At 36.4% G+C, this 27,821-nt stretch overlaps 1 protein-coding gene and 1 long non-coding RNA gene across 5 annotated transcripts in view; one reads left to right on the top strand and one right to left on the bottom strand.

Moving 5' to 3' along the window:
* Positions 1 to 27,821, top strand: part of ZNF654 (zinc finger protein 654) — an 86,253-nt gene that overhangs the window by 36,506 nt on the left and 21,926 nt on the right. For all 3 annotated transcript variants that reach the window (XM_003585627.6, XM_005201187.5, XM_059887642.1), the window contains one exon: positions 13,946 to 14,027. In XM_003585627.6, coding sequence (XP_003585675.3) covers positions 13,946 to 14,027 — 82 coding nt within the window. The remainder of the gene's footprint in view (positions 1 to 13,945; positions 14,028 to 27,821) is intronic.
* LOC104970809 (uncharacterized) overlaps positions 1 to 27,821 on the bottom strand; it is a 91,418-nt gene that overhangs the window by 35,486 nt on the left and 28,111 nt on the right. The gene's annotated exons all lie outside the window — the stretch shown is intronic.

Raw genomic sequence — 27,821 nt, forward strand, 5'->3', positions numbered from 1 at the left:
TCAGAGTCAGAAACGAAAGAGGAGTTGTAATAGCCAATTCCACAGAAATGAAAAGGATCATTGGAGACTACAGATGTCTCACTGCATCCGTGGGAGCATGGTTCCAGGATTTCCCCAGAGATACCAAAATCCACAGATGCTCAAGTCCTTTATATAAAATAACATGGTATCTGCAATTATGTCTAGATTACTTATATAGTACAATGTAAATGCTATGTAGATCATTGTAAGTACAGAATAAAAGCTATGTAAATTACTGCTGCTGCTGCTGCTGCTAAGTCATTTCAGTCATGTCCGACTCTGTGCGACCACATAAACAGCAGCCCACCAGGCTTCACCGTCCCTGGGATTCTCCAGGCAAGAACACTGGAGTGGGTTGCTAGTGTTCAGCAAATTCAAGTTTTGCTTTTTGGAACCTTCTGGAATTTCCCTTCCCTTCCAGTATTTTCCATATGTGGTAGACTGAATCCATGGATGTGTTGTGTGTGTTGTACCTATGGATATGGAGGGCTGTATGTACTATGAAGAATTATACCCTAATAAATTGGACAACTGAAGAAATGGATAAATTCCTATCATGATAGTGCCTACTAAGAGTGAATCATGAAGAAATAGAAAATCTGAACAGTATAGTTACTAGTAAGATTGAATCAGTAATTCAGAACCTCTCAACAGACAAAAATTCAGGACCAGACAGCCTTACTGGGAAACTCTACCAAACATTCAAACAATTAATACAAATCTTTCTCAAACTCACCCAAAAATAGAAGAGAAGTGGACATTTCCAGACTCATTTTATGAGGCCAACATTACCTTAGTATCAAAACCAGACAAGGATATCATGAAAGAAAATTACAGGTCAATGTCCAGTGAAAACAGATGTATAAATCCTCAATCAGATATTAGCAACAATACCTTAATTGTTGCAACAGTACATTAAAATTTTGACAGAAATAGAACTAACCATTCCTAAAATTTGTATGGAACCACAAAAGATCCCAAATAGGCAAGGCAACTTGAGAAGGAAAAAGCTGAAGGCATCATACTTTCTAATTTCAAACTACATTTGACCCTTGAACAACGAGGAAGTTAGGGGCACCAACTCTCCCATCCACTGTGCAGTGAAAAGTAACTTCACCATCAGCCCTTGCATTTGAAGTTCCACATCCACAGATTTCAACCAACCAAAGATTGTGTAGTACTATAGTATGTATTTAGGGGAGAAAAATCCAGGTATAAGTGGACCTGTGCAGTTCAAGGATTGTTCAAGGGTCAACTGTATGTTACAAAATTATAGTAATCAAAACAGTATGGTATGGACATAAAAGCAGACATATAGGTCATCGAACAGGATAGAGAGCTCAGAATTAATCAACACATATATAGTCAATTAATGTATAACACAGGAGCCAAGAACATACAGTGGGGATTGGAGAGTCTCTTTAGTAAATGGTTTTCAGAAAACTGGACAGCAAAATGCAAAAGAATAAAACTGGACCATACGCAAAAATCAATTAACAGTGGATTAAAGAATCAAATGCAAGACCTGAAACTATCAAACTAGAAGAAAACATAAGTGGTAAGTTTTCTGATGTTCTTCTTAGTGATAATTTTGTTTTGATTTGACACCAAAAGCAAATGAAACAAAAGGAAAAATCTACATGTGGGACTGTGTCAAACTAAAAAGTTCCTTCACAGCAAAGGTAACCATCAATAAAATGAAAAGCAACTTTATTGAATGAGAGAAAATATTTGCAAATTATATGTCTGATAAGGGGTTGTTATGCAAAATATAAAAGTATAAAGAATGCATACAACTCAACAGCAAAAAAGAAAAATCAGATTAAAAAAAATGGGCAGATAAGAATAGATAGTTTTGCAAAGAAGACATGAAGATGGCCAGCAGGTATATGAAAATGTGTTCAACATCACTAATCATCAAGGAAATGCAAATCAAAACCACAGTGAGATATCACCTCACATTTGTTAAGAGTGTCTATTATCAAAAAGACAAGACGTAATAAGCATTGCAAGGATGTGGAGAAAAGGGAATCCTTGTGCACTGTTTTGGGGAATGTAAATTGGTACCAGCACTATGGAAAGCACTACTATGGAAGTGCCTCAAAAAGTTAAAAAACTACCACATGGTATAGCAATTCCATTTCTGGGTATTAATATGAAAGAAACAAAAATATTAGCTCAAAAAGATATCACCACCCCTATGTTCATTGCTGTATTATTTGCAGTAGCCAAGATATGAAAGCAACCTAAATGTCCATCAGTACAGGAAAGGATAAAGAGATGTGATATGTATGTATATGTGTATTCATATGTCTATAAACACTAACTCATCAGCCATAAAAAAGAATGCAGTTTGGCCATTTGTGACAATATGTATGCTAAGTGAGATAAGTCACACAAACACCATAATGATTTCAGTTGTGGAATCTAAAACAAAACTGAACTCATAGATAGAGAACAGATTGGTGGTTGCCATAGGTGGGGGTTGAGGGTAGGCCAAATGGGTAAAGATGGTTAAGAGGTACAAACTCCAGTTATAAACAGGTCATTGGATGTATGTATAGCTTGGTTACTAGCTAATATTTTATTATAAATTTGTAAGATGCTAAGAGAGTGGATCTTATAAGTTCTTACCATAGGGAAAAAACATTGTGGCTATATGTGGTGACGGACGTTAAGCTAGACTGTTGTGGTGATCATTTTGTAATATATGCAAGTATTGAATTATCATAGTATATTCCTGAAACTAATATAATGTTATATGTAAAAATATATCTGAATTTAAAAAAATTCCAGGATGAACGCACCAAGGACAAACTCATATTTTTAAAATATTTCATAAAAACAAATTTGTGACTCATCTTGGCTGTATCTTATTGGTTATATTTTTCTTATGCCATTGACTTTTGAAAAAGTTTTCCATTCTAATTTTGGAACTGGGGGGATGGAATATAATTTCCTGCTGGTGATATAGGGAATAATCACAAGTAAATTTATTTTTGTCTCCGGTCTTCTTTTTGATTAAGATAGGTTTATATTGTTGTTTAGTTGCTCAGACGTGTCCTACTCTTTTGCAATCCCATGGACTGTAGCCTGCCAGACTCCTCTGTCCATGGGATTTCTCAGGCAAGAATACTAGAGTGGGTTGCCATTTTATTCTCCAAAGACACGTTTAGCAGGTGTAAGATTTATAGTTTATTTAAATCAAGATCTAATTAGGGAAATATAAATCATGCTAGATAATTCAGTAGAGGGAATTTAATTTAATTTATAGAACCAGTTTCATAGTTGTTGCAAGATCTGAGAGAACAGACCACGGAGAAGAGGAATCTAGACTTAGCAACTAGTAGTTAAGTTGCTGTTTCCCTGGAAATAGAAGGACAGAGGAACAAAGATGGAATGCTAGAACTCAGAGACTGGAGATGGTTGATGAGGGGAAGATGTATTGACCTTTGTGAGAGGAGACCTTGGAAGAGATATAATTACTGCTAACTAGGACCCAGAAGAAGAAGAGCAGGGGGAAAAGACCTCTTACTGCTGCTCCCTTCCTCCTTCAATTTTCTACCACTGCCTCCTTGGTCAAACCTAATCATTAAGCAGTTGCCTTCTGCATAACTGACATAGACGTCTGGGGTTTTTACTCTCCTCAGTTTAGGTAATAAAAATGTATTGAGAAGTCCTGGGATGGTGGTTATTGCCTCCCAACCTTGAGGGAGGAACCCCCACTGTAGGAAGTCACTGAAAAATAACATGCTGTTCCAACACTTCAGGCCACCACAGTGAGAAGGAAAGTCATGCCTCTGAAAATGGGTCAGTCTTCGTTTATCCAAGAAGGGTGGAGAAGACTAGAGCAGAGAGGACCATCACTTGAACTGGGGACAGGGTGGGGTTTGCTGGACCCCAAGCTGACTCCTCAAACACCAAGGAAGGGAGAGATTTGTTTCTTCTCCAGCAGCAAACTCCTCTTACCCTTTATAAAGCTTCCCTGGGTGAAGCTTTCATCCTGTAGGTTCATCACAATGTTGTCAGCATTCAAACAGATATGCTACTGTGGTGTGGTGGTGTGCTGATTGTCATGGAGATGAAAGACCTCTGTTTTTGAAAGGTATTTCCATTGCTTTTATATTTGGTTGATAGGATTTTTTTACCTTAGTACTTTAAAAGGTGTCTATCCATTGTTTTCTGGCTTGTGTGATTCTTTTTTTTTCTGATGAAAAGTCTGGCATCCTTATTTTTGTTACCCTGTATATAATGTACCCTTTGGGGGAGCTGTTTTTAAGATTTTCTTTGTATCATTTTTTAAGTTTTGAGTAGGTTGTATAATACATGTTTGTGGTTCAAAATTCAAGAAGTATGGTGAACACACAAAGAGATATTGTTCAATTTATATTCTTCAATTTTGTTTACAGTGAAAACGTCCTCTAGTTTCCATTTCCATACGCAATCAATGTAATCATTATCTTGGGTTTCCTTCCAGAGATACTTTATGCATATACAAAAAAAATCATGTTTCCTTTTCCTCTATTTTACAAAAATGCTAAAAGGTGCTATAGTATGCACCCTTTCTTCATTGGATATCTTTTCCCGTTATAGAGGACTATCATCAGTCATTAAAATGACTGTAGAGTATTTATATGTTATGGAAATGTAAAAGTTTTAACTAACTGGTACTCTGTTAATTAGTGTTTAGATTTTGTTCCAATCTATTGCTATCAAGAACCCTTTATCAGCAACCCCTTAATTAATTGCCATGTATGAATGGCCCTAGGAATATATACAGGCATATTTTGTTTTGTTGTATTTTGCTTTATTTGATTCATAGGTAACTATTGTTTTACAAATTGAAGGTTTCTGGCAACCTTGCATTGAGCAGGTCTGTTAGTGCTCAACAGAATTTGCTCATTTCATGTCTCTTTGTCTTATTTTGGTAATCCTCACAGTGTTTCACACTTTTTCATTATTATTATATTTGTTATTATCATCTGTAATCAGTGATCTTTGATGTTACTGGTACAGCTCACTGAAGACTCAATGATGGTTAGCACTTTTTAGCAATAAAGTATTTTTAAATTAAGCTATATGCATTTTTATGCATAATATTATTGCACACTTAATGGACTGCATATTATAGTATAAACATAAATTTTATGTGCACTGGGAAACCAAAAAAATAAATTCATGTGTCTTGCTTTATTGCAATATTTGCCTTATTGCGGTGATCTGGACCTGAATCTGAAATATCTGACTTCAAGGATTTTTGCATATTGTACAGGTATCCTGGGAGTAGAATTGCTGGATCAGAGAATGTTAGGTTTATCATTTTGATAGTTAGTGCGAAATTTTCTCTGTTTAAGTTGAGCCAATATATAATATTACCAGCCATATAAGACGGGACCTATTTCCCTACATCTCTGTTAATGTGGCATTTTATAAATTTTTAAGATTATAACAATTCAAACCTACACAGAATTAAAAGGAATAGTATAATGAATTGCCCCTCACCAGCTTTAATCATTATGAATATATCATCAGCCTTCTTTTATCTCTACCTCTGCACTCCTTACCCATTGCTAGTTATCTCTTTTATACCTTTATTGAGGCATAATTTCCACTAAGTTCTTGCAATTTAAGTATTATTAATCAGTTCCTGGGTTGGGAAGATCCCCTGGAGAAGGAAATGGCAGCCTACTCCAGTATTCTTTCCTGGGAAATCCTATGGACAGAGGAGCTTGGCAGGCTACAGTCCATGGGGTCGCAAAAGAGTAAGATATGATTTAACGACTAAACAACAACCCAGTTTACAGTAAATTTGTAAAGCTGTGCAGCCATTACTACAATCCAGTATTACTATGATTCTCCACCCCTAAAATATCCCTCTTGCATACTTTCAAACAATCCTTAGTCTCTCCCCAGCCCAAGGAACATCTGTTTTCTATCTTAATTTTATAGCTGCTATACCTAGACATTCCATGTAAATAATATATCATAACATGTAGGCTTTTACATATGAGTGCTTTCATTTAGAATAACATTTTTGAAGTTCATGTTTTAGCACATCAGTAGGTCATTCATTTTTGTGCTGAATAGTAATCCGTTTTATAGATACAGTACATTTTGGTTTTAAAATCTAGTAACTGATGGATATTTGGACTGTTTGCAGTTTTTTGGCTATGAACATTTGTGTACAAGTGGACAAATGTTTTTGTTTTCTTTGACTAGATATTTAGGAATGGAATTGCAATATCCTATGATAGTGTTGTGGGCTTCCCTGATGGCTCAGTTGGTAAAGAATCTGCCTGCAATGCAGGCGACCCCGGTTCTATTCCTGGGTCAGGAAGATCCCCTGGAGAAAGGGATAGGCTACCCAGTCCAGTATTCTTGGGCTTCCTTTGTGGCTCAGCTGGTAAAGAATCCACCTGCAATGTGGAAGACCTGGGTTCAATCCCTGGGTTGGGAAGATCCTCTGGAGAGGGAAAGGCTACCCACTCCAGTATTTGGGCCTAAAGAATTCCACAGACTGTATAGTTGATGGGGCTGCAGAGAGTCGGACACAACTGAGCGACTTTTACTTTCTTGATAGTGTTAGTCACTCAGTCGTCCAACTCTTTGCAACTCTATACAAGAGGAGCCTGGTGGGCTCCTCTGTGGAATTCTCAGGCAGGAATACTGGAGTGGGTTACCATTCCCTTCTCCAGGGGATCTTACTACCTCAAGGATCGAACCCAGGTCTTCTGCATTGCAGACAGAGTCTTTATGTTTAACATAGAACTGCCAAACTCTTTCTAAAGTGACTACGCCTTTAAAATTCTAACCAGCTATCTATACGGGTTTCAGTGTCTCCGAATGTTCACTGACAAACTTACTATTTGTCTTTTTCATGATAGCTATTCTAGTAGTTGCCTAGTAGTATCTCAGTTTTGGTGGATTTCCTCAGTGCTGTTGATGGTAGATCTTTTCATGTACCTTTCTTCAGTGCCTATCTTCTTTAGTAAAATGTCTATTCTAATCTTTTGCCCATTTTTAAATTGGATTGTTTACTTTATTGAGTTTTAAGGGTTCTTTATACTAGTTATACATTCTTTATCAGATATGTGATTTGTAAATACTTTTCCCTATACTGTGGCTTACCTTTTCATTTTCTTATTGGTGTCTTTTGATCTTTTGAAGTTTATTACTGGTTTTAAGAAATTTGATTGTAATTTTACACAGTAGTTTCTCTCACTTTTCTTACTATTAAGCTTCTTGGAAGTTTGGGTTTGTACTTTTTCCCAAATTTGTAAAATTCCTTTTGAGAATTTTTTTAGAAACAACCATTATGTTTTCTTAAAGGACACCACTTGAAGGAAATCCACAGTTGACTCACATACTACTGACTGTTCTGTTCATTTTTTTCAGTCTTTGTGTGTGTGTTGACACTGTCTTCTGCAGTCCAATCTGACATTAATCCCATACAATGTATTTTCCATCTCAGACATTGTATTTTTTTATTTCTAAAAGTTTCAGTTGGGTCTTATGTGTTCTGTTTCTCTGCTTAACATGATTATTCTTTACCTCAGGAGTTGGCAGACTGTGGCCCATGGGGTCAAATGCTGTCCATAGCTGTTTCTGTTCTCTTTTTTAATATGGCTCCCAAGCTAAGACATACTATATTTTTAAGCAATGGTATTAAAACAAAATGTGACATTGGTGGCAGTGGGGACGGGGAAGGGGGGAGGGAAAAAAAAATGGGAGAGAGACCTTAATGTGGCTCAGAAAGCCTAAAGTATTATCTGACAACCCAGGCTCCACCTTCAACACAATATGACAGTGGAGGAATTTGAAGCCAGTGGTGCACTGAAGGTCATGATAGCAACAACCCACATGGTAGCAATAACACAAGCCCACTTAGCTCATGACTAGATTTATTTAAATGCCCCACAATAAAGGCTAGCAGAAGAAACGGCATGTCATTTTCCAGGCACCAGTTTAATTAGTATCTGTCTTTACTTTCACAATCATGAAGTCTAGCTTTCAGCCAAGAATTATGGACACATGAAAAAGAAAAAGAAAAAATAATGCACTATCAAGGGACAAAGCAGGTTGTAGAATCAAATTCACATATAAAGATCTAGTGGTAAAAGTGGATAACATGATTTAAATATATTGAGAATTTCACCAAAGAGCTAGGACGCTTTAAGAAAGATTCAAATGGAAATGCTGGAAATAAAAAATACAATAATAGATGAAGAATGCCTCTGATGGGCTCATCATAGAGTTGGTACAATACAGTTAAGGAAAGAATAAAGGAACTCAAGTGTAGGTCAAAAGAAATTACCTAAACTAAATGTCAAGCAGAAAAAAAGAAAATAGAACAGAGGGTCTAAGAACTTTAAGAAAATATGAACCTGTATAACATAAGTTTGTTAGAATCCCAGAAAGAGAAGCAAAATGAGGCAGAAGAAATACAAGACAGTAGCCGTGAATTTTTTCAAATCTACTGAAAGACATTAAACCATAGATCTAAAAATCTCAGAACAATGAACAACAAACAGAATAATTTTAAACTCTCTCTCAGCCTGCCACCTGTATCACCTAGATGCATCACATTTAAACTTGGAAAATCACAGAAAAAATCTTGAAGGCCACCAGAGAAAAAAGACATTACCTAATTTAGAATACCGCAGCAGACATCTCAGAATCTGTGTAAGCCAGAACATAGTCAAGTGACATCTCTAAAGTACTGCAGGAACAAATCTTTCAACTATTAATTCTTGAGGGAGAAATAAAGATGTTTTCAGGGAAGCAAAAGCTGAAAGATTTTATTCCCAGAAGATGTGAACTACAAAATGATGTAGCACAAGTATGATGCCAGACAGAAAATCTCATCAGTATTCTTACGCTGCTCCTGACTTTTGAATCATGATTAAGAAAATTTTCTCTATAACCAAGTTGTATGTGATTATTTCTGATATTTGTATTAATTTTTTGATCCGTTTTGAATTTTTTCTTATGTTTGGAAGTTGGAGTGAAGCAATTTTGTCTTTTAATACTGGGCTGTCTGATATGAAGCCAACATTTTCCCTGATTTGAGATGCTGCTTCTGTCACATATTCACTTCTCCCATGCAACTGTCCTATTTTTGGATTTTCCATTAAATTTCATTAGGCTGTTTGTTAACATGCCAATATAATGCCAGTTCAATTATAAAGGTTTCAAATGTTTTAATATTTCAAAATGTTTTCATATTGGCTAGTTGCTTTTTGTTGCTCATGCTATTTCATGGTTTTCATGGATATTAGTTTTGTAATCAGCTTTCTTCTTTCAGGTATACTAATATATGAATTACAAGAACTTAGTACTGAAGTATATATTTTATATGCTTTTTATCTTCCTTTAGCTCAAGAGCACTAGAACACAAAGACTGAAACTTCTCATTCCAGTTTTAATGCTATTGATGTTTTATATTTTTACTATGATTTTTAAAAGCCCAGATGAAATTATTATTATTGCTTCATGCTATCAAATTTTTTAGTCATTATATGCTTATTAATTTGCATTAGTGAATTAACATCTGCTTCCCTCATGGCTCAAGCAGTAAAGAATCCACCTGCCAATGCAGGAGGCACAGAAAACGCTAGTCACTAGTTTGATACCTGGGTCCAGAAGATCCCCTGGAGGAGGAGATGGCAACCCATTCCACTCTCCTTGCCTGGGAAATCCTATGGACAGAGGAGCCTGGTGGGCTATACTCCATGAGGGCGCAAAAGAGTTGGACAGAACTGAGCACACACACACCGTACTAATTTGCATCTTAGACTCTTCTTGCTCATTTAATTTCCCATGTCTTTTAAATAGTCTATTTTTTTCTGGTTGTTTATACATTGTTCTTTGGCATTTTATAAATACTATGATTAGGTAGGTATAGATTAATCATTATGGAAATTTCTTGGGCTTTCTAGATCTGATATCTTTTATCAGTTATAAAAAATGCTTACTTAGTTTTTGTCTTAGCTTCATTCTCTCTCTCTCTCTTTTTTTGTGGAAGTATGATTAGTCATGTTAGAATAGTACACTCCATTCCTCATGTCCTCATGTCTTTAACCCTTGTGTGTGTTTTCCATTTCTTTGTCTCTCTGTATTGCACTTTTATTTTTTTGCAGATCTTTCAGTATACTAGTTTTACTAGTTTTTTTCTTCACCTGTGTCTAACCTGCAGTTAAATGTGTTCATTGACTTTTAATTTTGTTGATTTTATTTCTATAAGTTTTTGACTGCTATTATCTTTTTTTATAATTTTTAATATTTCTTTATTCTTTAAACATGGAGTAGGAAATGGTAATTCACTCCAGTATAATCCCATGGACAGAGGAACCTGGTGGGTTACAGTCCATAGGGTTGCAAAGAGTCAGACATGACTTAGTGACTGAATAATATTCCTTAAACTATATTATCCTCATTTTATATTCTAGATCTGGCTTAAATATATAAAGTCTTTGTGGATTTTCTTTTGCTTCTTGCTTATGATGTTGTCTTTCCTTATATAGGCTATGATTTTTATTGACATCATCATTATTACTAATATTTACAAATACTACAATATTTACAAATTGTGAATTTGTATTTTCTTGGAATAAATTTATTTGTAAAAATTGAAGCCTGGGTTTGAAGTGGATATTTAGAAAGGATTTACATTTGTTTCACCCAGAGACCTGGAGATACTACTAGCACAGGACCAATCTTAGCTAAAGTCTTAGCCTGAGAATTTTTGGACCATCTACAGAATATGAATTCAGGTGAAAACCTGTATGAGAGGATTTTAAAGTTAGTCTTTTTTTTTTCCCCTTTCCTGTGTAATTCAGTGTGCAAGCAGGCAGTTTTCCTTACAGGCTTAGAAATGTGATGAAACTGATCGGAGGAGCATATTAGTATAACTTTTAACTTTTAGTCAAGGCAAAAGCCAGCTGTTTTAGCCAGCATTTTACTTATTTTCAGAGGATGAATCACCAAAGGTGGTGATTCATAATATAGAAAAAATAATGTACAGTTTCTTTATCTGTACATATTTGAAAAAAAAATACAGACCTTTTCTTCCCTCAGTAAAGACATTACTGAAGAAATTGTTTTGAAGATAAATGCATTCAAATGGTTGAGTATGACTAAATGCTCTTTGTTAAGCTTAAGTAGCATTTAAGTTGAGATATCTATATGATCAAAGATTTAGAATTATCATAGAAGAAATTGTTAAAAATCGAGAGTTTATAACATTCTATTCTATTCTTCTTTAATTCACGTAGAATAGACCTAATTTTATTTGGCTTAAATTGCTAAGTGGATTTCTTGTATTTGGGTAGTTAAGCATTATAATTTACTGGAATTTTCCTGTGGTACATAAATGCAGAAATCCACATTCTTGTATTTCATTGTGAAAATTACTTAATCTGCTTCAGAGACCCAGAAACGAAAAGTAAATCTGGTCATAATTATCACAGTCTATTATTGTGTGCCTGTGTATTTTAGGAAGTACCTTATTACCCCTTGTAGTATATGTGAAAATATGATCTGAATTCTAAGACCAGAATATAGTTTGTTTCATAAATGGGGACTCTAGTGGTATTCTAGTTATTTAAGCTTACATAGCTAATAGGAATATACTGTTTGATAAAAGTAAAAATGACTATAAAAGGTATGCTGCTGCTTAGTTGCTTCAGTTGTGTCCGACTCTCTGCGACCCCATGGAGTGAAGCCCACCAGGCTTCTCCGTGTATGGGATTCTCCAGGCAGGAACACTGGAGTGGGTTGCCATTTCCTTCTCCAATGCATGAAAGTGAAAAGTGAAAGTGAAGTCGCTCAGTCGTGTCCGACTCTAGCGACCCCATGGTCTGCAGCCTACCAGGCTCCTCCTTCCATGGGATTTTCTATGCAAAAGTACTGGAGTGGGGTGCCATTGCCTTCTCTGATAAAAGGTATAATTTTTTTAATTAAAAAGGCATGCCATCTGTAATATACTCATCCCACTGCAAATAATTTGTTTTTATATAATTAACTTTATTTAGGTATTTCTAATATGAATAATTATTTCACTTTAGTTAAATGAACTGTAGGTAACCTATAATTAGGACTAGTACTAATTATAATTGGCTAATGTATAGACCGTTACATATTAAGCATTATACTAAATATATAGTTTATCCAAATATTAAGCATTGTATGAAACACATTCAACATTTCCAGTATTACGTTATACAATAATACATTTTTGAAGAAAAACATCTTGATGAATTTTTTTAGATACCTTAAAAATCTTCATAATTTAAGTAAGGAAAAATTGGTGTCTTATATTTCAACAAAACTGACATATGCACAGCTGGGAAAAACTCATGTGTGAAGACTTTAGGTTTCCTCTTAGATTGTTGAAGGAAACTTTGATGGCAATATTAATAATAAAAATAGTTCTGTATTATTATTAGCAAGCACCTATATAGCATTGCCAGGGATTGTTTTAAGTGCTTTACAAGACATAGCTATTATTATTGTTCCTGTTTTATAAATAAAGAAACTGAGACACAGAGATACTAAGTGACTTGCTCAGGGTCACATTTAAAGGAAATAGTGGAGCTGAGATTGAAACCCAGTGTTGGCTCTAGACCATGGTTGAGTAAAGGGCCAGATAGTAAATATTTTTAGGCTTAACTAGTAAGGTCTAGTTGCAGCTACTCAGTTTTTTTATCTGGTGTGAACACAGCCATAGTCAATATATAAATATATGGATGTGGCTCTGTTTGAACAATAATGTAGTTACGGACAATGATATTTAAATTTCATGTAATATTTACCTGTTAGGAAATACTATTCTCTTGCCCCCCGCCTTTTTTTTTTTTTTTGGTTTTTAACATTTAAAATTTTAAATTTAAGTGTTCTTGTCTCATGTATTATGAAAAATAAAAAACAAAAACAGTAGTTTTCCAGCTCTGCTCTAGACTACTCTATATTTTGGGGAGTCCTACCTTGTTCTAGGGCTTCCCTGGTGCCTCATTTGGTAAAGAATCTTCTTGCAATGCGGGAGACCTGGGTTTGATCCCTGGGTTGGAAATATCTCCTGGAGAAGGGCATGGCAACCTATTCCAGTATTCTTGTCTGGAGAATTCCATGGACAGAAGAGCCTGGAGGGCTACAGTCCATGGGGTTGCAAAGAGTCAGACATGACTGAGCAACTAACCACTATATCCCTCTGAAAAAAAAATTAGATTTTGCTTTTCTCTGGGGTCTGTTGTACTGGATTCAAGTGAGACTATGATTTTTTAATCATTTGGATACATGTAGCCATATTTTTGCCACCTGGTATACCATTGCATTTTCTCTCCCTGGTTGCAAAACAGGAGACCTGAGTTTGATCTTCTACAGAAGGGAATGACAACCCACTCCAGTATTCTTGCCTGGAGAGGATCCTGGCAGGCTACAGTCCATGGGGTCACAAAGAATTGGACACAATTGAGGGACTAACACTACTCCTACTACTAGACTCAAGTAATTCTATTGATATAGAACTTCAGTATATTTCTTTTTATTGTAATTTTACCAAAAACATAACATGAATCCTAAATGATTAATGGGCTTCCCTTGTCGCTCAACTGGTAAAGAATCCGCCTGCAATGCCGGAGAGACCTGGCTGGATTCAGTCCCTGGGTTGGGAAGATGCCCTAGAGAAGGGAAAAGTTACCCACTCCAGTATTCTGGCCTGGAGAATTCCATGGACTATATGTAGTCCATGGGGTTGCAGAGAGTCGTACACGACTGAGTGACTTTAACTTCACTTTACTTCAAATGATTAATAGTTTTTCAAAGCCAACTATTTTAAAACTAAATATCTGATATTATATAACTGTTATTTCTTGATAATCTTTAAATTGGGGCAAAAAAAATCAATCCATTCGCTTATTCTTTCTAGGAGTTTCTTTGAGTTGCTGCTGTTCTTTGGAAGAGATGAATTTTATGAAGAGCCCTTAAAGGATATTCTTGGATCATTCCAGGTAAAACAGTTTATTAATTTCATTTTAATATACCTTTGAAACAGACCCTTTTGCTCCACCTGAAAACAGTATATTGATTATTTATTGATTATAAGCTTCTAGATTTCCTAATGCGACAATGCTTAAGATTCTGTTACATTAGCAGAAAAGAAAGTTCTTAAAATAACTTTTAGCTGTACTTCTAAGCAGTTCATACATTAGATTTTAATTCCTTATTTGCTAGACTGGAGCCTGCTGCCACCACCCCCTGTAGCTTCCCAAGCATATCCTTTTATTGCTAGCATGCTTTTTATTGCTAAAGGCTTTTGTTGCAAAACCCCATGCATAGCCCTTAGCCATAGAAAAAGCACTCTTTTTGCCTAGACTAGAAGCAGGCTGTCTGTCCCCATGCCACTTTTCCCCTTGGCTATTTTCTGATTTTCTCATCTATTTCCTTAATAGCCTTCCCAAGAGAGGAGGCAGGGGTTTTTTTTCTTTTTCTTTTTGCATACACTTTATGAATGAAGAGTAAATCTAGAAGGGAATGACTAAAGATCTAAGACCTCACCTGTAGATACAAGATCATTTGATGTTTTTTTTTACCATTTTGTTGGGAAGCAATATATAGTACTGTGGCTCACTAATGTGTCCTTGGCAGTATCTCATTGCCCTTTTTAGGGGTGGAATAAAGGAAGATGTGGGGCTTCCCAGGTGGCGCAGTGGTCAAGAATCCTCCTGCTAATGCAGGAGACATAGGTTTGATGCCTGAGTCGGGAAGATCCCCTGGAGAAGGAAATGGCAAGCCACTCCAGTATTCTTGCCTGGGAAATCCAATGGACAGAGAAGCCTGGTGGGCTGCAGCCCGTGGGGTCGCAGAGTCAGACACAGCTGAGTGACTGAGCACACACACATAAAGGAAGATGGACTTTGAGCTCCCCCTAGGGGTATAATTGTTGAGACAACATACTGCATTCTACATTGAGGAAGGAAATCATGAGTCACAGAGAAGTTGTGCAATGCTTTCTCTCCCCTATAATTTGTATTTCATGTTTACTTAAAGTGTTTTAGGTTGAATTAAAACAGATTTTTATGATTGATCATTCTGGTACATAAATAAAATAGGAAGTGAAGTGAAAGTCGCTCAGTTGTGTCCGACTCTTTGTGACCCCATTGACATATAGTCCATGGAATTCTCCAGGCCAGAATACTGGAGTGGGTAGCCTTTCCCTTCTCCAGAGGATCTTCCCAACCCAGGGATCAAACCCAGGTCTCCCACATTGCAGGTGAATTCTTTACCAGCTGAGCCACCAAGGAAGCCCAAGAATACTAGAGTGGGTGGCCTTTCCCTCCTCTAGCAGGTCTTCCCGACCCAGGAATTGAACCAGGGTCTCCTGCATTGCAGGCAGATTCTTTACCAACTGAGCTATCAGGGAAGTCCTAAAATAGGAAAACTATAAGCAAACTTAATTGGCTAAAGTATATCTAAAACCTTTTCACACTCAGAATCTGACTCTAGAATTGCTTTTCATCTCCAGTCATCAGTGTCTGTTTTTCTACACTGTTTTGTCTTCAGTGGCATCGAAAGTGTTGGTGATGTAGCATTTCCTAAAATAGTTAATAAAATAACTAGAAGTCATTTGTACTGGGTTTTTAAAAGCTTAAAATGACTTACAATAAGTTCTGTTTAGTCACCTTTTGACTCCTGTTTCAGGGGTATTAAGTTAGATTAATTATCTGTACCTATACCATTTGATATCCAAGAGTTAAAAGAGTGCTCTGCTAGTCTCTTGGGTTTTATTCTGAGTCACCAGTAAACCGTCTGGCAAGGTTTCATGCTGTCTTTGATGTCCTTGCGTTCAGAATGACAACTATATCATAACCATTACCAGGCTGACATGGATTCAGATAGTATTGTAAAACAATATGATCTTAGTGTTAAAAAAAATATGAAAAAAACACATCTTAGAATCAGTTACATTTATATTGAACTTTCTATTGTATCCATCCTTACATTGAGCAAAAGAGGTAAAAATACTTGTTCTCATGGAAACTGCATTCTAACTAGAGTCTATATTCAGGTATTTTAAAATAATTTTCCATTCCATTTTTCCTTCGACACTTGTGTCCTTAGCAATCTATTCTTGAATTTTTGCTTCAGTAAATATTTATTTAGTTCCCACTGTGCGCTATGCACTAAGCTCTGGCAAAAAACTGTAATAAGCAAAACCAGAAAAACCTTGCTATTGTGGGCTTTAATTCTAGTTTCGAGACAGAAAGACAAGAAGTCAAACCTTTGTAAATTGCAAGTATTTTAGAAAGTGACAAATGACTTCAGTGGGAAATACTGAAGTGTTTTTAGATTTGATGAGAGACAGTATTTGACTTCTGTTTTAAATGTGTGAAATCATAATATTTGTGAAGGGTATATCCTTTTTTCGCTTTGTCAACAGAGTTTCCATTCAGTTATCTCAATAATTAATCACTCAATAGAGAGTTCCTCAACCTCAATAGGTTTGCACAGTTTTCTGTTTCCTCAACAAATTCTAAAACCCACCCCTTCTTCTGTTTGTTTTCAGTCTCTACATTTCTGCTACTTGTGATATTGTGGCCCACTCCTACTCTAAATTTTCCTAAGCCTCTAATTTCTGTCTCCTTGGAGAAATTTCACCTTTTGTACCCATTTTAGCTTTATCTGGAGAATAGTCTTCATTTTCTAACTGAACCGCTGCTGCTGGTGCTTCCCCAGCCATGTGCCCTAAGGGACTCAAGAAAAGACAATATGTAGTCCATCATGTATACTCCTTTAAAACCTCACATTTGTAAGCTTGTGAATTCTCCAGGCTTTAGACCAACCTTTGATAATCCAATGACGAACCCAATGTCACCTTTTGAATTTTTTTTTTTAATACTTTCTACTAGTACAAGCCCTAGTTCCCAAGTGGTACATTTCTATCCATCTTTCATACAGATTCATACCAGCTAACATCATGCTCTTCTTTGCAAGAAGTAGGACAAACACAGGTGCTCATACTTTAGTGTATGGGAATTTTGTTAAAATCCAAGTTAATGATTCAGTAGTTCTGGGTTGGGACCTGAGAATCTGCATTTCTAAAAGCTATGAGGTGATGCTGATGGTGCTGGTCCCTAGATCACACTTTGAATTAGCAAGGGACTAACATTCTTGGCAGATTTGAGTTAATTGTTCATTCTCTTCCCCCACCCATTTCCTTCCCATTTCCCGACTTGCCACTCTGTCATCTTGGGCAAGTTACATAATTTCAGTGTCAGTTTCATTGTTTGTTAAGTGGAAACAGTAACTGTATTTGCTGTATAGGGTCCTCCGTTTGGCGTTGTTCTTAGAAAAATGATCAGGTTTAAGGTCTAAGGAAGGCCTATAGCCTGTCTGGTGAAGTATGTGAACTCATGAAGTCATATTATTAGGATTTCTGTTTTTTCATGATGAAATCAAAACCTACCTCTTAAGCTTATTCTTTTCTTCTGTGAATTTCAGATTTCCTAAACCTTGAGTTGTTTAGGTAGAAATTACTTATTCTTCTTATCCATTGACTATATTTTACTCTGCTTTATTCCAAGAGGAAACTTCATTCTTAGAGCCAGATGTTCCATATACAGATTGTCCCCAACTTACAGTGGTTCAACTTAGGATTTTTCAGCTTTACGATGGTGTGAAAGCGTACAATTCAGTAGAAAGTGTACTTCACATGTTGAAATTTGATCTCTTCCTGGCTAATGATATGGTATATGGTGCTGTCTCATGATGCTGGGCAGTGGCAGCAGCTCCCAGTAGCTCCAATTAGCCATGCTATCATGAGAGTAGACAACCAGTACACTTAAAACCATTCTGTACCCAGACAGCCATTCTGTTTTTGACTTTCAGTATAATCAATAAATTACATGAGGTGTTGAACATTTTATTATAAAATAGGCTTTGTGATAGATGACTTTTCCCAACTATAAGCCCAGTAGAAGTGTTCTGAGCATTTTTAAGGCCGGCTTGGCTAAGCTATGATGTTTGCGAGGTTAGATGTATTAAATGCATTTTCGACTTATGGTATTTTCATCTTACAGTGGTTTATTAGGCCTTAACCCCATTGTAAGATGAGGAGGATCTGTGCTGGCTCCTAAAAGCTTGCTTTCTTGGAACTTGGCCTCTGGTAATTTTTCTTTACCTCAACATAAGATGACACATTTCTTGTGTGATGCACCAACTTCATTATTATTATTTTTATTTTAATCTGTTCATTGGTGAGCTTTCCATAGGCTTGTAATTGAATTCATTACACTTGGTCTCCAAAATCCATTAATTTTATTAAACAGACTCTCAATGAAATGACAAAAATAATGTAAAATTTGGAAAAAAATTCCTTGTGAATGCTATAAAATCGGCAGTTGGTTAACTGAATGTGATTAAATAGGGAAATGAGAGACAGAGATAAAAGAGAGAACCATCCAGTGCTATCCAGTAATATGTGGCTCCCCCCACCAGCTTGTAACAGTAGAGGCCAGAGGAAATAGCAAATAGTGGGTCATTTGGTATGTGGCCAATCTCATTCTGGTTGGTGCTTCCTGAAAATACACTAGGTGTGCAGCAGAACCAACAGAACAGGAATTGTGATGTGACTGTTAAATCTACATTAAAAATGGCATGTATGGCTCTGCATGAGAGCATTCCTTTCATTGAGAGAATGATGGTATGACCCAAACTAAATGCAGCCTGTCCCAATACCCAGAGGTTAAGACCGTTTTCTGAATAGCTCAGCTGTACAGCTCCAGCTGTAGCTTCCTCATAATTTACTGCCTCACAGGCCATTACTCTTAACAAATCACAGTTAGAAACTTTTACCTTCTCTGTTTGGACTTGAAAAATTTGACAAAGACCTATTTATCCATTAGTAAAACAGCTCTCTGTTATAAATACTCTAGGTAGAGATGAATGAAGAGACTAAATAACATGAATTACCATCAGTTACATGGTAAGATAAAAGGTGTTTTCTTTTTTTTGTTTGTTTTTTAAGGATCAGTTATGTTCTTGCTGTGGTTGAGTCTCAAGTATCTTCTGTGAAACTGAAGTGAAATTTAAAAGAAAGGACAACCTCAAGGATGTATGGAAGTAAAATACTATATGGAGAGGAAACCACTAAATTAAAAGTGTAGTGAAGGCTATCAACAGCAGACTAGCTCTAAGAAAAACCAAACCAGTGAAGTAAATAATTTTTAAAAATTAATTTTCAATTCATGGTTACATACAGCCATATCTTATTACAGTCTTCGTTTTTAGGATAAAAAAAACTCCTACAGATGCAGGACTCACATAGAAAAACTAGGGTTCTCATAAAGGAAAGAATAAAATCAGGTCTGCAGTGAACTTCTTCATTGTAACAAATGGCAGAACAAATAATATCCTGAGTTTTTAAAGGGAAAAAGTATTATTTAATAATACAGATGCCAAGCCCTGTAGTTTATGAGAGAGGGCAACAGAAATAAATAGTCCAGATACTTAGAAGACAAACCAGCTACCTATCTTTTATCAGGAAAATGAAAGAAAGAAACCAGCTGATTTAGAAGTGATCAAAGCAAAGAATTTACCCAGAGTGGTTATGGGAAAAAAAAATAGGACTGATCTGAAGAAACAAGTAAAAGTAAGCACACTATTGTTAATATGTTGTTATGAAAATCCTATTAATATCAGAAATTATTCTGAAAAAAAGAAACTATAAATTTTGAATAAAAGTACACACACAATAATCAACAACTGAGATCTCAGATTATAGTACTGATTGGATGGAAGTAAGGAAAATAAAGAGGAATCAAGTATATTCTTGGGCATTTAAGCTGAAGTAACCATGTATGTGCTAAGTGACTTCAGTCCTGTCCAGCTCTTTGCAACACTATGGACCACAGCCCACCAGGCTTCTCTGTCCATGGGATTCTCCAGGCAAGAATAATGGACTGGGTTGCCAGTTTCCTTCTTTCAAATAACCACGTAGAGTAGTGCTATTCACTAACTGAGCATTGATCATATGGGGAAGAGGAAGATCTAGAAAGAAGATAAGTTCCATTCTAGACGCAAGAGTTTTAAATATCTTTGGAATATCCAAGTACTAATGATGCCCAAAAGCAGAGACATTACTTTACCAACAAAGGTCCATATAGTCAAAGCTGTGGTTTTTCCAGTAGTCATATATGGATGTGAGAGTTGAACCATAAGGCTAGTGCCAAAGGATTGATACTTTTCAACTGGAGAAGACTCTTGAGTGTCCCTTGCACTGCAAGGAGACCAAACTAGTCAGTCCTAAAGGAAATAATAAGTCCTGAATATTCCTTGAAAGGACTGATGCTGAAGCTGAAGCTCCAATGCTTTGGCCAGCTGATGCCAAGAGCCAACTCATTGGAAAAGACCCTGATCCTGAGAAAGAAGAAGGCAGGAGATGGTGACAACAGAGGATGAGATGGTGGGATGGCATCACCGACTCGATGGACATGAGTTTGAGCAAGCTCGGGAGTTCATGATGGACAGAGAAGCCTGGCATGCTGCAGTCCATGGGATTGTAAAGAGTTGGACACAACTGAAAATTGAACTGAACTGAACTGAAGGATGCCCAATTAATGGTAGATTTATGCGTTTTTATGTATATCTCTCTAATTTGTTTCAAGTCAAGACCATGTATCATTTTATTAATCAAGAGAAAAATAAATGTTATATAGATTTTTGTTCACTTGTTTAATTTAGGGGGGGAGGGAGAGATTGACCCTGAAGTAGTCAACAAAACCCCAACCTGTAATCTAAACGCATTACTGCTAGAGCTCTGTAGAGATGCAGGGTTCAATCCCAGGGTCAGGGAAGATCCCCTGGAGGAGGAAATGGCGACCCACTCTAGTATTCTTGTGTGAAGAATCACATGGACAGACGAGCCTCGCAGGATACAGTCCACAGGATTATAAAGAGTCTGACACAACTGAGCGACTGAGCAGAGAAGTTGGTCTTAATTAAGCTTTTTTTTTCTTGGTACTCTACCCTATTTTTCCATCTGTTTGACCTTCTTTGTGTGAGTAGGGAAAGGAGGTGGAGGAAATAGGGGACAAAAACTCACAAACAGGAGGAGGCCCAAGGCTATCTTACTGTAATAGCATCTTGAAGAGCAAAAAATAATCAGAAGTAAAAGAACCAGCCACAAGAGAGGAGTGTAAATAGCTTGTTATGTCCACCATGTTTTACTGGGGCAAATGTTGATCTCCCCTGAGAAGTTAGAGTGGCTTCACTGGTGGCTCAGATGGTAAAGCATCTACCTGCAATGCAGGAGACCAGGGTTCGATCTCTGGTTTGGGAAGATCCCCTGGAGAAGGGAATGGCAACCCACTCGAGTATTCTTGCCTGGAGAATTCCTTGAACAGAGGAGCCTGGCAGGCTACAGTGCATGGGGTCACAAGGAGTCGGACATGACTGAGCAACTAACACACACACAAAAAGAAGTGAGAGTATATATTCATCATCTTCATAAGACCAGTGTGTCTCCCAGATTTTATTATTTTAGCTAATAGGAATAAGTTTAGAACTATTGACATTCCACTAAAACCTTCTCAAAACCTAGATCATGTCCCTTCCCTAGACTAATTGGAATAAATTTCCCAAATGATTTGGCAAATTTCTCATCTTGGTATTCAAAACTACCTTTGTAACTCTGGTTAAAAGGTTTTAAAATATAACTCCAAGTTAGGCTTCAACAGTGCATGAACTGAGAAATTCCAGATGTATCAGCTGGATTTAGAAAAGGCAGAGAAAAAAAAGAAAAGGCAGAGGAACCAGAGATCAAATTGCCAACATCCATTGGATTATAGAAAAAGCAAGAAAATTCCCAAAAAACATCTACTTACGCTTCATTGACTACGCTAAAGCCTTTGACTGTGTGGATCACAACAAACTGGAAAATTCTGAAAGAGATGGAACTACCAGACCACCTTACTTGCCTCCTAAGAAATCTGTATACAGATCAAGAAGCAAGAGTTAAAACCGGAGATGGAACAACAGACTGGTTCCAAATTGGGAAAGGAGTAGATCAAGGCTGTATATATAGTCACCCTGCTTATTTAACTTATATGCAGAGTACATCATGAGAAATGCTGGGCTGGTGAAGCATAAGCTGAAATCAAGATTTCAGGGAGAAATATTAATAACCTCATAATTATTGAAGATGGCACCACCCTTATGGCAGAAGGTGAAGAGGAACTAAAGAGCCTCTTGATGAAAGTGAAAGAGGAGAGTGTAAAAGCTGGCTTAAAACTCAGCACTCAGATAACTAAGATTATGGCATCCAGTCCTATCACTTCATGGTAAATAGATGGGAAAACAATGAAAACAGTGAGAGACTTTGTTTTCTTGGGCTCCAAAATCACTGCTGACAGTGACTGCAGCCATAAAATTAAAAGACACTTTCTTCTTAAAGGAAAAGCTATGACAAACCTAGACAGTGTATTAAAAAGCAGAGACATTGCCGACAGAGGTCCGTCTAGTCAAAGCTATGGTTTTTCCAGTAGTCATGTATGGATGTGAGACTGGACCATAAAGAAGGCTAAGCGCTGAAGAATTGATTCTTTCTCGAACCTTCTCTGTTGGAGAAGACTGCTGAGAGTCCTTTGGACTGCAAAGAGATCAAACCAGTCAATTCTAAAGGAAATCAACCCTGATTATTCATTGGAAGGCTTGATGCTGAAGCTCCAATATTTTGACCACCTGATGCAAAGAGCCAACTCATTGGAAAAGACTCTGATCCCAGGAAAGATTGAATGCAGGAGGAGAAGGGTATGACAGAGGACGAGATGTTTGGATGGCATCACTGACTCCATGCAATGGACATGAGTTTGAGCAAACTCTGGGAGATGGTGAAGGATAGGGAAGCCTGGCATGCTGCAGTCCATGGGATTGCAAAGAGTCAGACACAACTGAGTGACTGAACAACAAATATCAGCTTAAGAGCAAGACCTTCTGTGAGAAGCAGTTTCAAAATTGTGTTCCCATATTATCTGAACATATTAATACCTAAAGTAATATATATTTTCCCAGATAAAATATTTCTAAATAAATCATTAAACCAAAGACTTGAGAAATTTTATTCATTCATTCAACAATATTTATTGGAGCTTTAGTAACTTGTCAATTTGTAACATAACCCATATTGTGACCTGTTCTCTTGACTGACCTATTCACGGAGTCATATTTTATATTTAGTTTGCCTAGGAACCTGTGTTCAAGTAAATCTTGCAGCTACCCTAATTCTGCTTCAGGGTCTGTCTTACAGGTTAGAACTGTAACAATAGCACTTCTCTGATGGCCATATCATTTCATTACTTATTTTAAATTATTGATAGTAGGGTAGGTTGTACTTTCACACTCAGATAACACACATAGAAATATATTTCTTTGTAATCTTCAGACTTGCTATGTAAAAATAATTTTAAACTAAATTAGAAGTAAATGTTTCTTAATAAGATATGCAGAAATTAAATTTTCTGTCTTTAAATTGAAAGTGCTGTGCTGTGCTGTGCTTAGTTGCTCAGTCATTTCCTACTCTTTGTGACCCCATGGACTATAGCCTGCCAGGTTCCTCTGTTCATGAGGATCCTCCAGGCAAGAATACTGGAGTGGGTTGCCATACCGTCCTCCAGAGGATCTTCCCAACCCAGGGATCAAACCCAGGTCTCCCACACTGCAGGTGGATTCTTTACCATCTGAGCCATGAGGGAAGCCTATTATGGCAACTACCAATTAATTCTGAAATCTGATTATACTGAGTTGGTGGTTTTACTTTATTTATGATTGATTTCCCTTCAGAAAAAAACTAAGTAACATTTACATTGTTACCTAAAAATTTTTAATGTAAAAAAATTTAATCAGGTTTATTAAATAGGAGATAATAACTCATAAATATTTTTATTTTTTCAAAAGCCCCAATAGTTCACTGCTGCTACTGCTAAGTTGCTTCAGTTGTGTCCGAGTCTGTGCAACCCCAGAGATGGCAGCCCACCAGGCTCCACCATCCCTGGGATTCTCCAGGCAAGAACACTGGAGTGGGTTGCCATTTCCTTCTCTGATGGATGAAAGTAAAAAGTGGAAGTGAAGTCTCACAGTCATGTCCGACTTTTTGCGACCCCATGGACTGCAGCCTACCAGGCTCCTCTGTCCATGGAATTTTCCAGGCAAGAGTACTGGAGTGGGGTGCCACTGCCTTCTCCGAATAGTTCACTTATAAATACATAATTTCTAGTTATTTTTAAAGTGAAATATGGATAATTTATATGCAAATAGTGAATTTTTTATAATTTTAAGATGACAGTCACCTTAGAAATTTAATAATTCCTTGTTTTATAGATCAGAAACTTAAGCTCAAATGAGTTGAGGTTTATAGAATCCTATTCTCAACTCAGCCTTCTTTCCAGTGTTCCCTAATCTACTAAATGATGCAGCCACGTGTGTGCAATAATGTATGGGTCAAAAGAATAGGTTTAAAGAAATGTTTTTATTTATACTATCTTAAATGCTTCATGGTCTTAACATTTTAAAGCCTTTTCAAGACCACCTTAATGGGGAGAGAGAGAAATAAGAAACTTTACTGCGGCTATCTGAGTGATAGCAGATGAAGGCATCGACTAGAGTACAAACCTATTAATGGCAAAGAAGAAGCAGACCAGGAGATGTTGAAGAAAACTGCCAAGCCATTAGGATCAATAGAAGAAGATGAGTTTTATAACTGATACCAAACACAAAATAAATAAATAATACCTAAAACTAGGAATCCTTAGACTTCTGATATCATACCCATTCAGACTTTTTAAGTTTGAACATATATCTCCAATATGTGTATAGGTGTTATTTTATGTACATGTACTAATACTATAGTATTTGGAAATATTCCCTGTGGCTCAGATGGTAAAGAATCTACCTGCAATGTGGAAGACCCAGGTTCGATCCCTGGTCCCGAAGATCCCCTGGAGAAGTGAATGGCAACCCACTCCAGTATTCTTGTCTGGGGAATCCCGTGGAGAGAGGAGCCTGGTGGGCTACAGTCCATGGGGTTGCAAAGAGTGCGACACAACAGTGATGGACACTTTCACTTTCATTAATACTATATGGGCTCCCAGGTGGCTCGGTGGTAAAAAATCTGCCTGCCAATACAGGAAACATGGGTTTGATCCCTGGGTCGGGATGACCCCTTGGAAGAGGAAATTGCAACCCACCCCAAAGTTCTTGCCTAGGAAATCCCATGGACAGAGGAGCCTCTTGGGCTACAGTTCATGAGGTTGCAAAAGAGTTGGACATGACTTTACCAACTAAACAACAACTATTATAAAACATAAAAATATGAATAAAAAATTTGCAATTTGCAATTTTTTTGCAATTTGACTAAATTTGTTGTTTCTGAAATCACTGTTTTCTTGAACAGTAACCATTTTTAAACAAATAAACTGAAAACTCATTAAAATGCTCCAAATGAAGGATGTTTTAAACAGAAAATTCTAATTACATTTTTTTAATGGCATAAATACAAGCATTATAGTTGGTATTGAATTGGGGCAACAACAGTCATGTAATGATGTAAATACATCCAGACATCTATTTTAAATGATCATCTCTTAAGAACTTTCTTTTTCAGAGTAATAACTTTCTCACTGTATACTATTCTTTCTATATTAGAAAACTCAGAATGCTAATTTTTTCAAAAACATCAGATAAATACTTCTCAGAAACCTCTCACAGAAAAGAACAGCAAATTTGTGAGAACTGTCTTTTTGTAAAAGAAAACTGCATAACATCTTTGAATTTTACCCGTTTTGAAGTACTTTACCACAGCTAATGAAAATATAGTAATAAAAGATATGATCCTTCTCATTTCCAAGTGTTATAAATTATAAAGAGTTTGCTGTGTTTTAAAGTCTTTGGTTTTATAAATCAATCACATTGAATACCTTTTACATTTTTGCTTTGATCTGCTGCAATATCTTGCTTATGAATGAATTTGACGTGGTATTTTATACTTAATTCTGGAATCTGATTTCATTCAAAATAAGACATATTTCATAATGCTTCTGCTTTCACAGATTTCTATAAAATCCTAATTTGATTTTAAAAGTTATCTATCATTTAAGAATATGTCTTCTCTGGTATACTTTCCTTTTCTGACTGAAGAAACTTTTAACTACCTAGGAAGTAAGATGATGGCAACACCTACTCAGTAATGCACGGCCTTTCTCCTATATAATGAGTACCAGAAGAGTGGAGTTGTACAGATTTTCAATACTGCTGGAGAATTATTATGGATTGAGGTAGCTAGTGGAGGCTTCTCAGTGGGAAGACAGGAGAAAGTTGTAGGGAAGAGTGGTAGAAAAGGCATAGGCAAGGAAGTATGAGATAAGCTTAGGAGACGTTAAAAACCAGGCTGGAGAAGCGGAGTCATGGTGTTCATTCATAGGTGAATGAGTTAGGTTGGTAAATTCAGAGGTCCTTAAATACGAAGTTTAAGTATTAAGAACTTTTATACTATGATAAACAAAAGGATTCAGATTAAGTTTGTGTAATGACCAGAACACTGACCTGCAGCTACACAGACATGCAAAGTGACAGCAAGTTTGTGAAAGAAAAGTCTTCTGGAACTAAACAGATTATAAAAGAAGAGTGAGGAAGTTATGTTTTCTCTCTACTTTGGTAAAGACACAAGGCTGAATGTAAGTTTCCAAGGGAATTATATTTAGTACAATGCAGTGAGTAAATAAAGGATTAAGTTAATATATAGGTCCAAGTTAATATATAGGTTTTTTAATTAAATAAACCTCCTAAAAATACAATATAAATATACTCAGAAAAGGTAAGTTGTAAATCTAGAGTGATTTAAGTATTTCCTTTTTCACTTGAGAGCTTTTAAATTGAAAACCATTCACCATACTATTTAAGGAAAAATGAGCCCAAAGATACTTAAAAACTTTTCTTTCATTCTGTGTCTTATTAAATAGACCAAAGTGAAATCTTTATTTCATCTCTATTTCCTATCCAGATTTACTTCCCCATAGAAGTGGTCTCCAAAATATGTTGTATTTGACTCAAGGAATGCATGCACCAAAAAACAAAACTTTCACTTAAATATAATTGTATCTTAGAAAATGAACTTAATCTAATTTACTAATTTTAATAGAAGGATTGGTAGGAGTGCAAATATATACTTTATACTATAAACATTTATGATAGTGCACTTTAAATGTAGGAAGTACAATGAAAACATATGCCAGAGCTTACTGAGGGCTAGCTGTTGTTAAACATACAGGTTATTAGGGTTTTCCCTTAGAAACTTTAAATTATAATAATTAAATAGTAGGTTTAATAATTAAAACAGTAGGTTTGAATTGGGGTCTGGGAATCATCTTTTAACAAGACCTCCAAGTGTTTCTTATTTTCTGCCAGGTTTAAGATATTAGCAGTAGATCTGTTTCATCATCTTTTGACTTGAGACCCAAGTCCTGTTTTAGGTCCCGCAGTGCTAAGTGCTATATTATTGGTGCCTCACCAAGAGTTCCACAGCAGATTGAAAGCCTCACCAGTGATTCATGGGCTGGCATCCAGCTTACCTTATTTCTTGTGCTTTGGACCAAAAGCCAGCTTACGGTAGCTTAATTTGTATGGGCAATGATACATATGTCTAGAGTAATTTAGGAATTTATTTACCTTGAGGTTTGAAACTGATTATAATTTTTATCCGTTAAGTCATTGCCCAGATCATTACTGTGTTCCACGTGTTTAAAAAATCATGGCTG

The sequence above is a fragment of the Bos taurus genome, chromosome 1 (genome assembly GCF_002263795.3).
Source record: "Bos taurus isolate L1 Dominette 01449 registration number 42190680 breed Hereford chromosome 1, ARS-UCD2.0, whole genome shotgun sequence".
NCBI lineage: Eukaryota > Metazoa > Chordata > Mammalia > Artiodactyla > Bovidae > Bos > Bos taurus.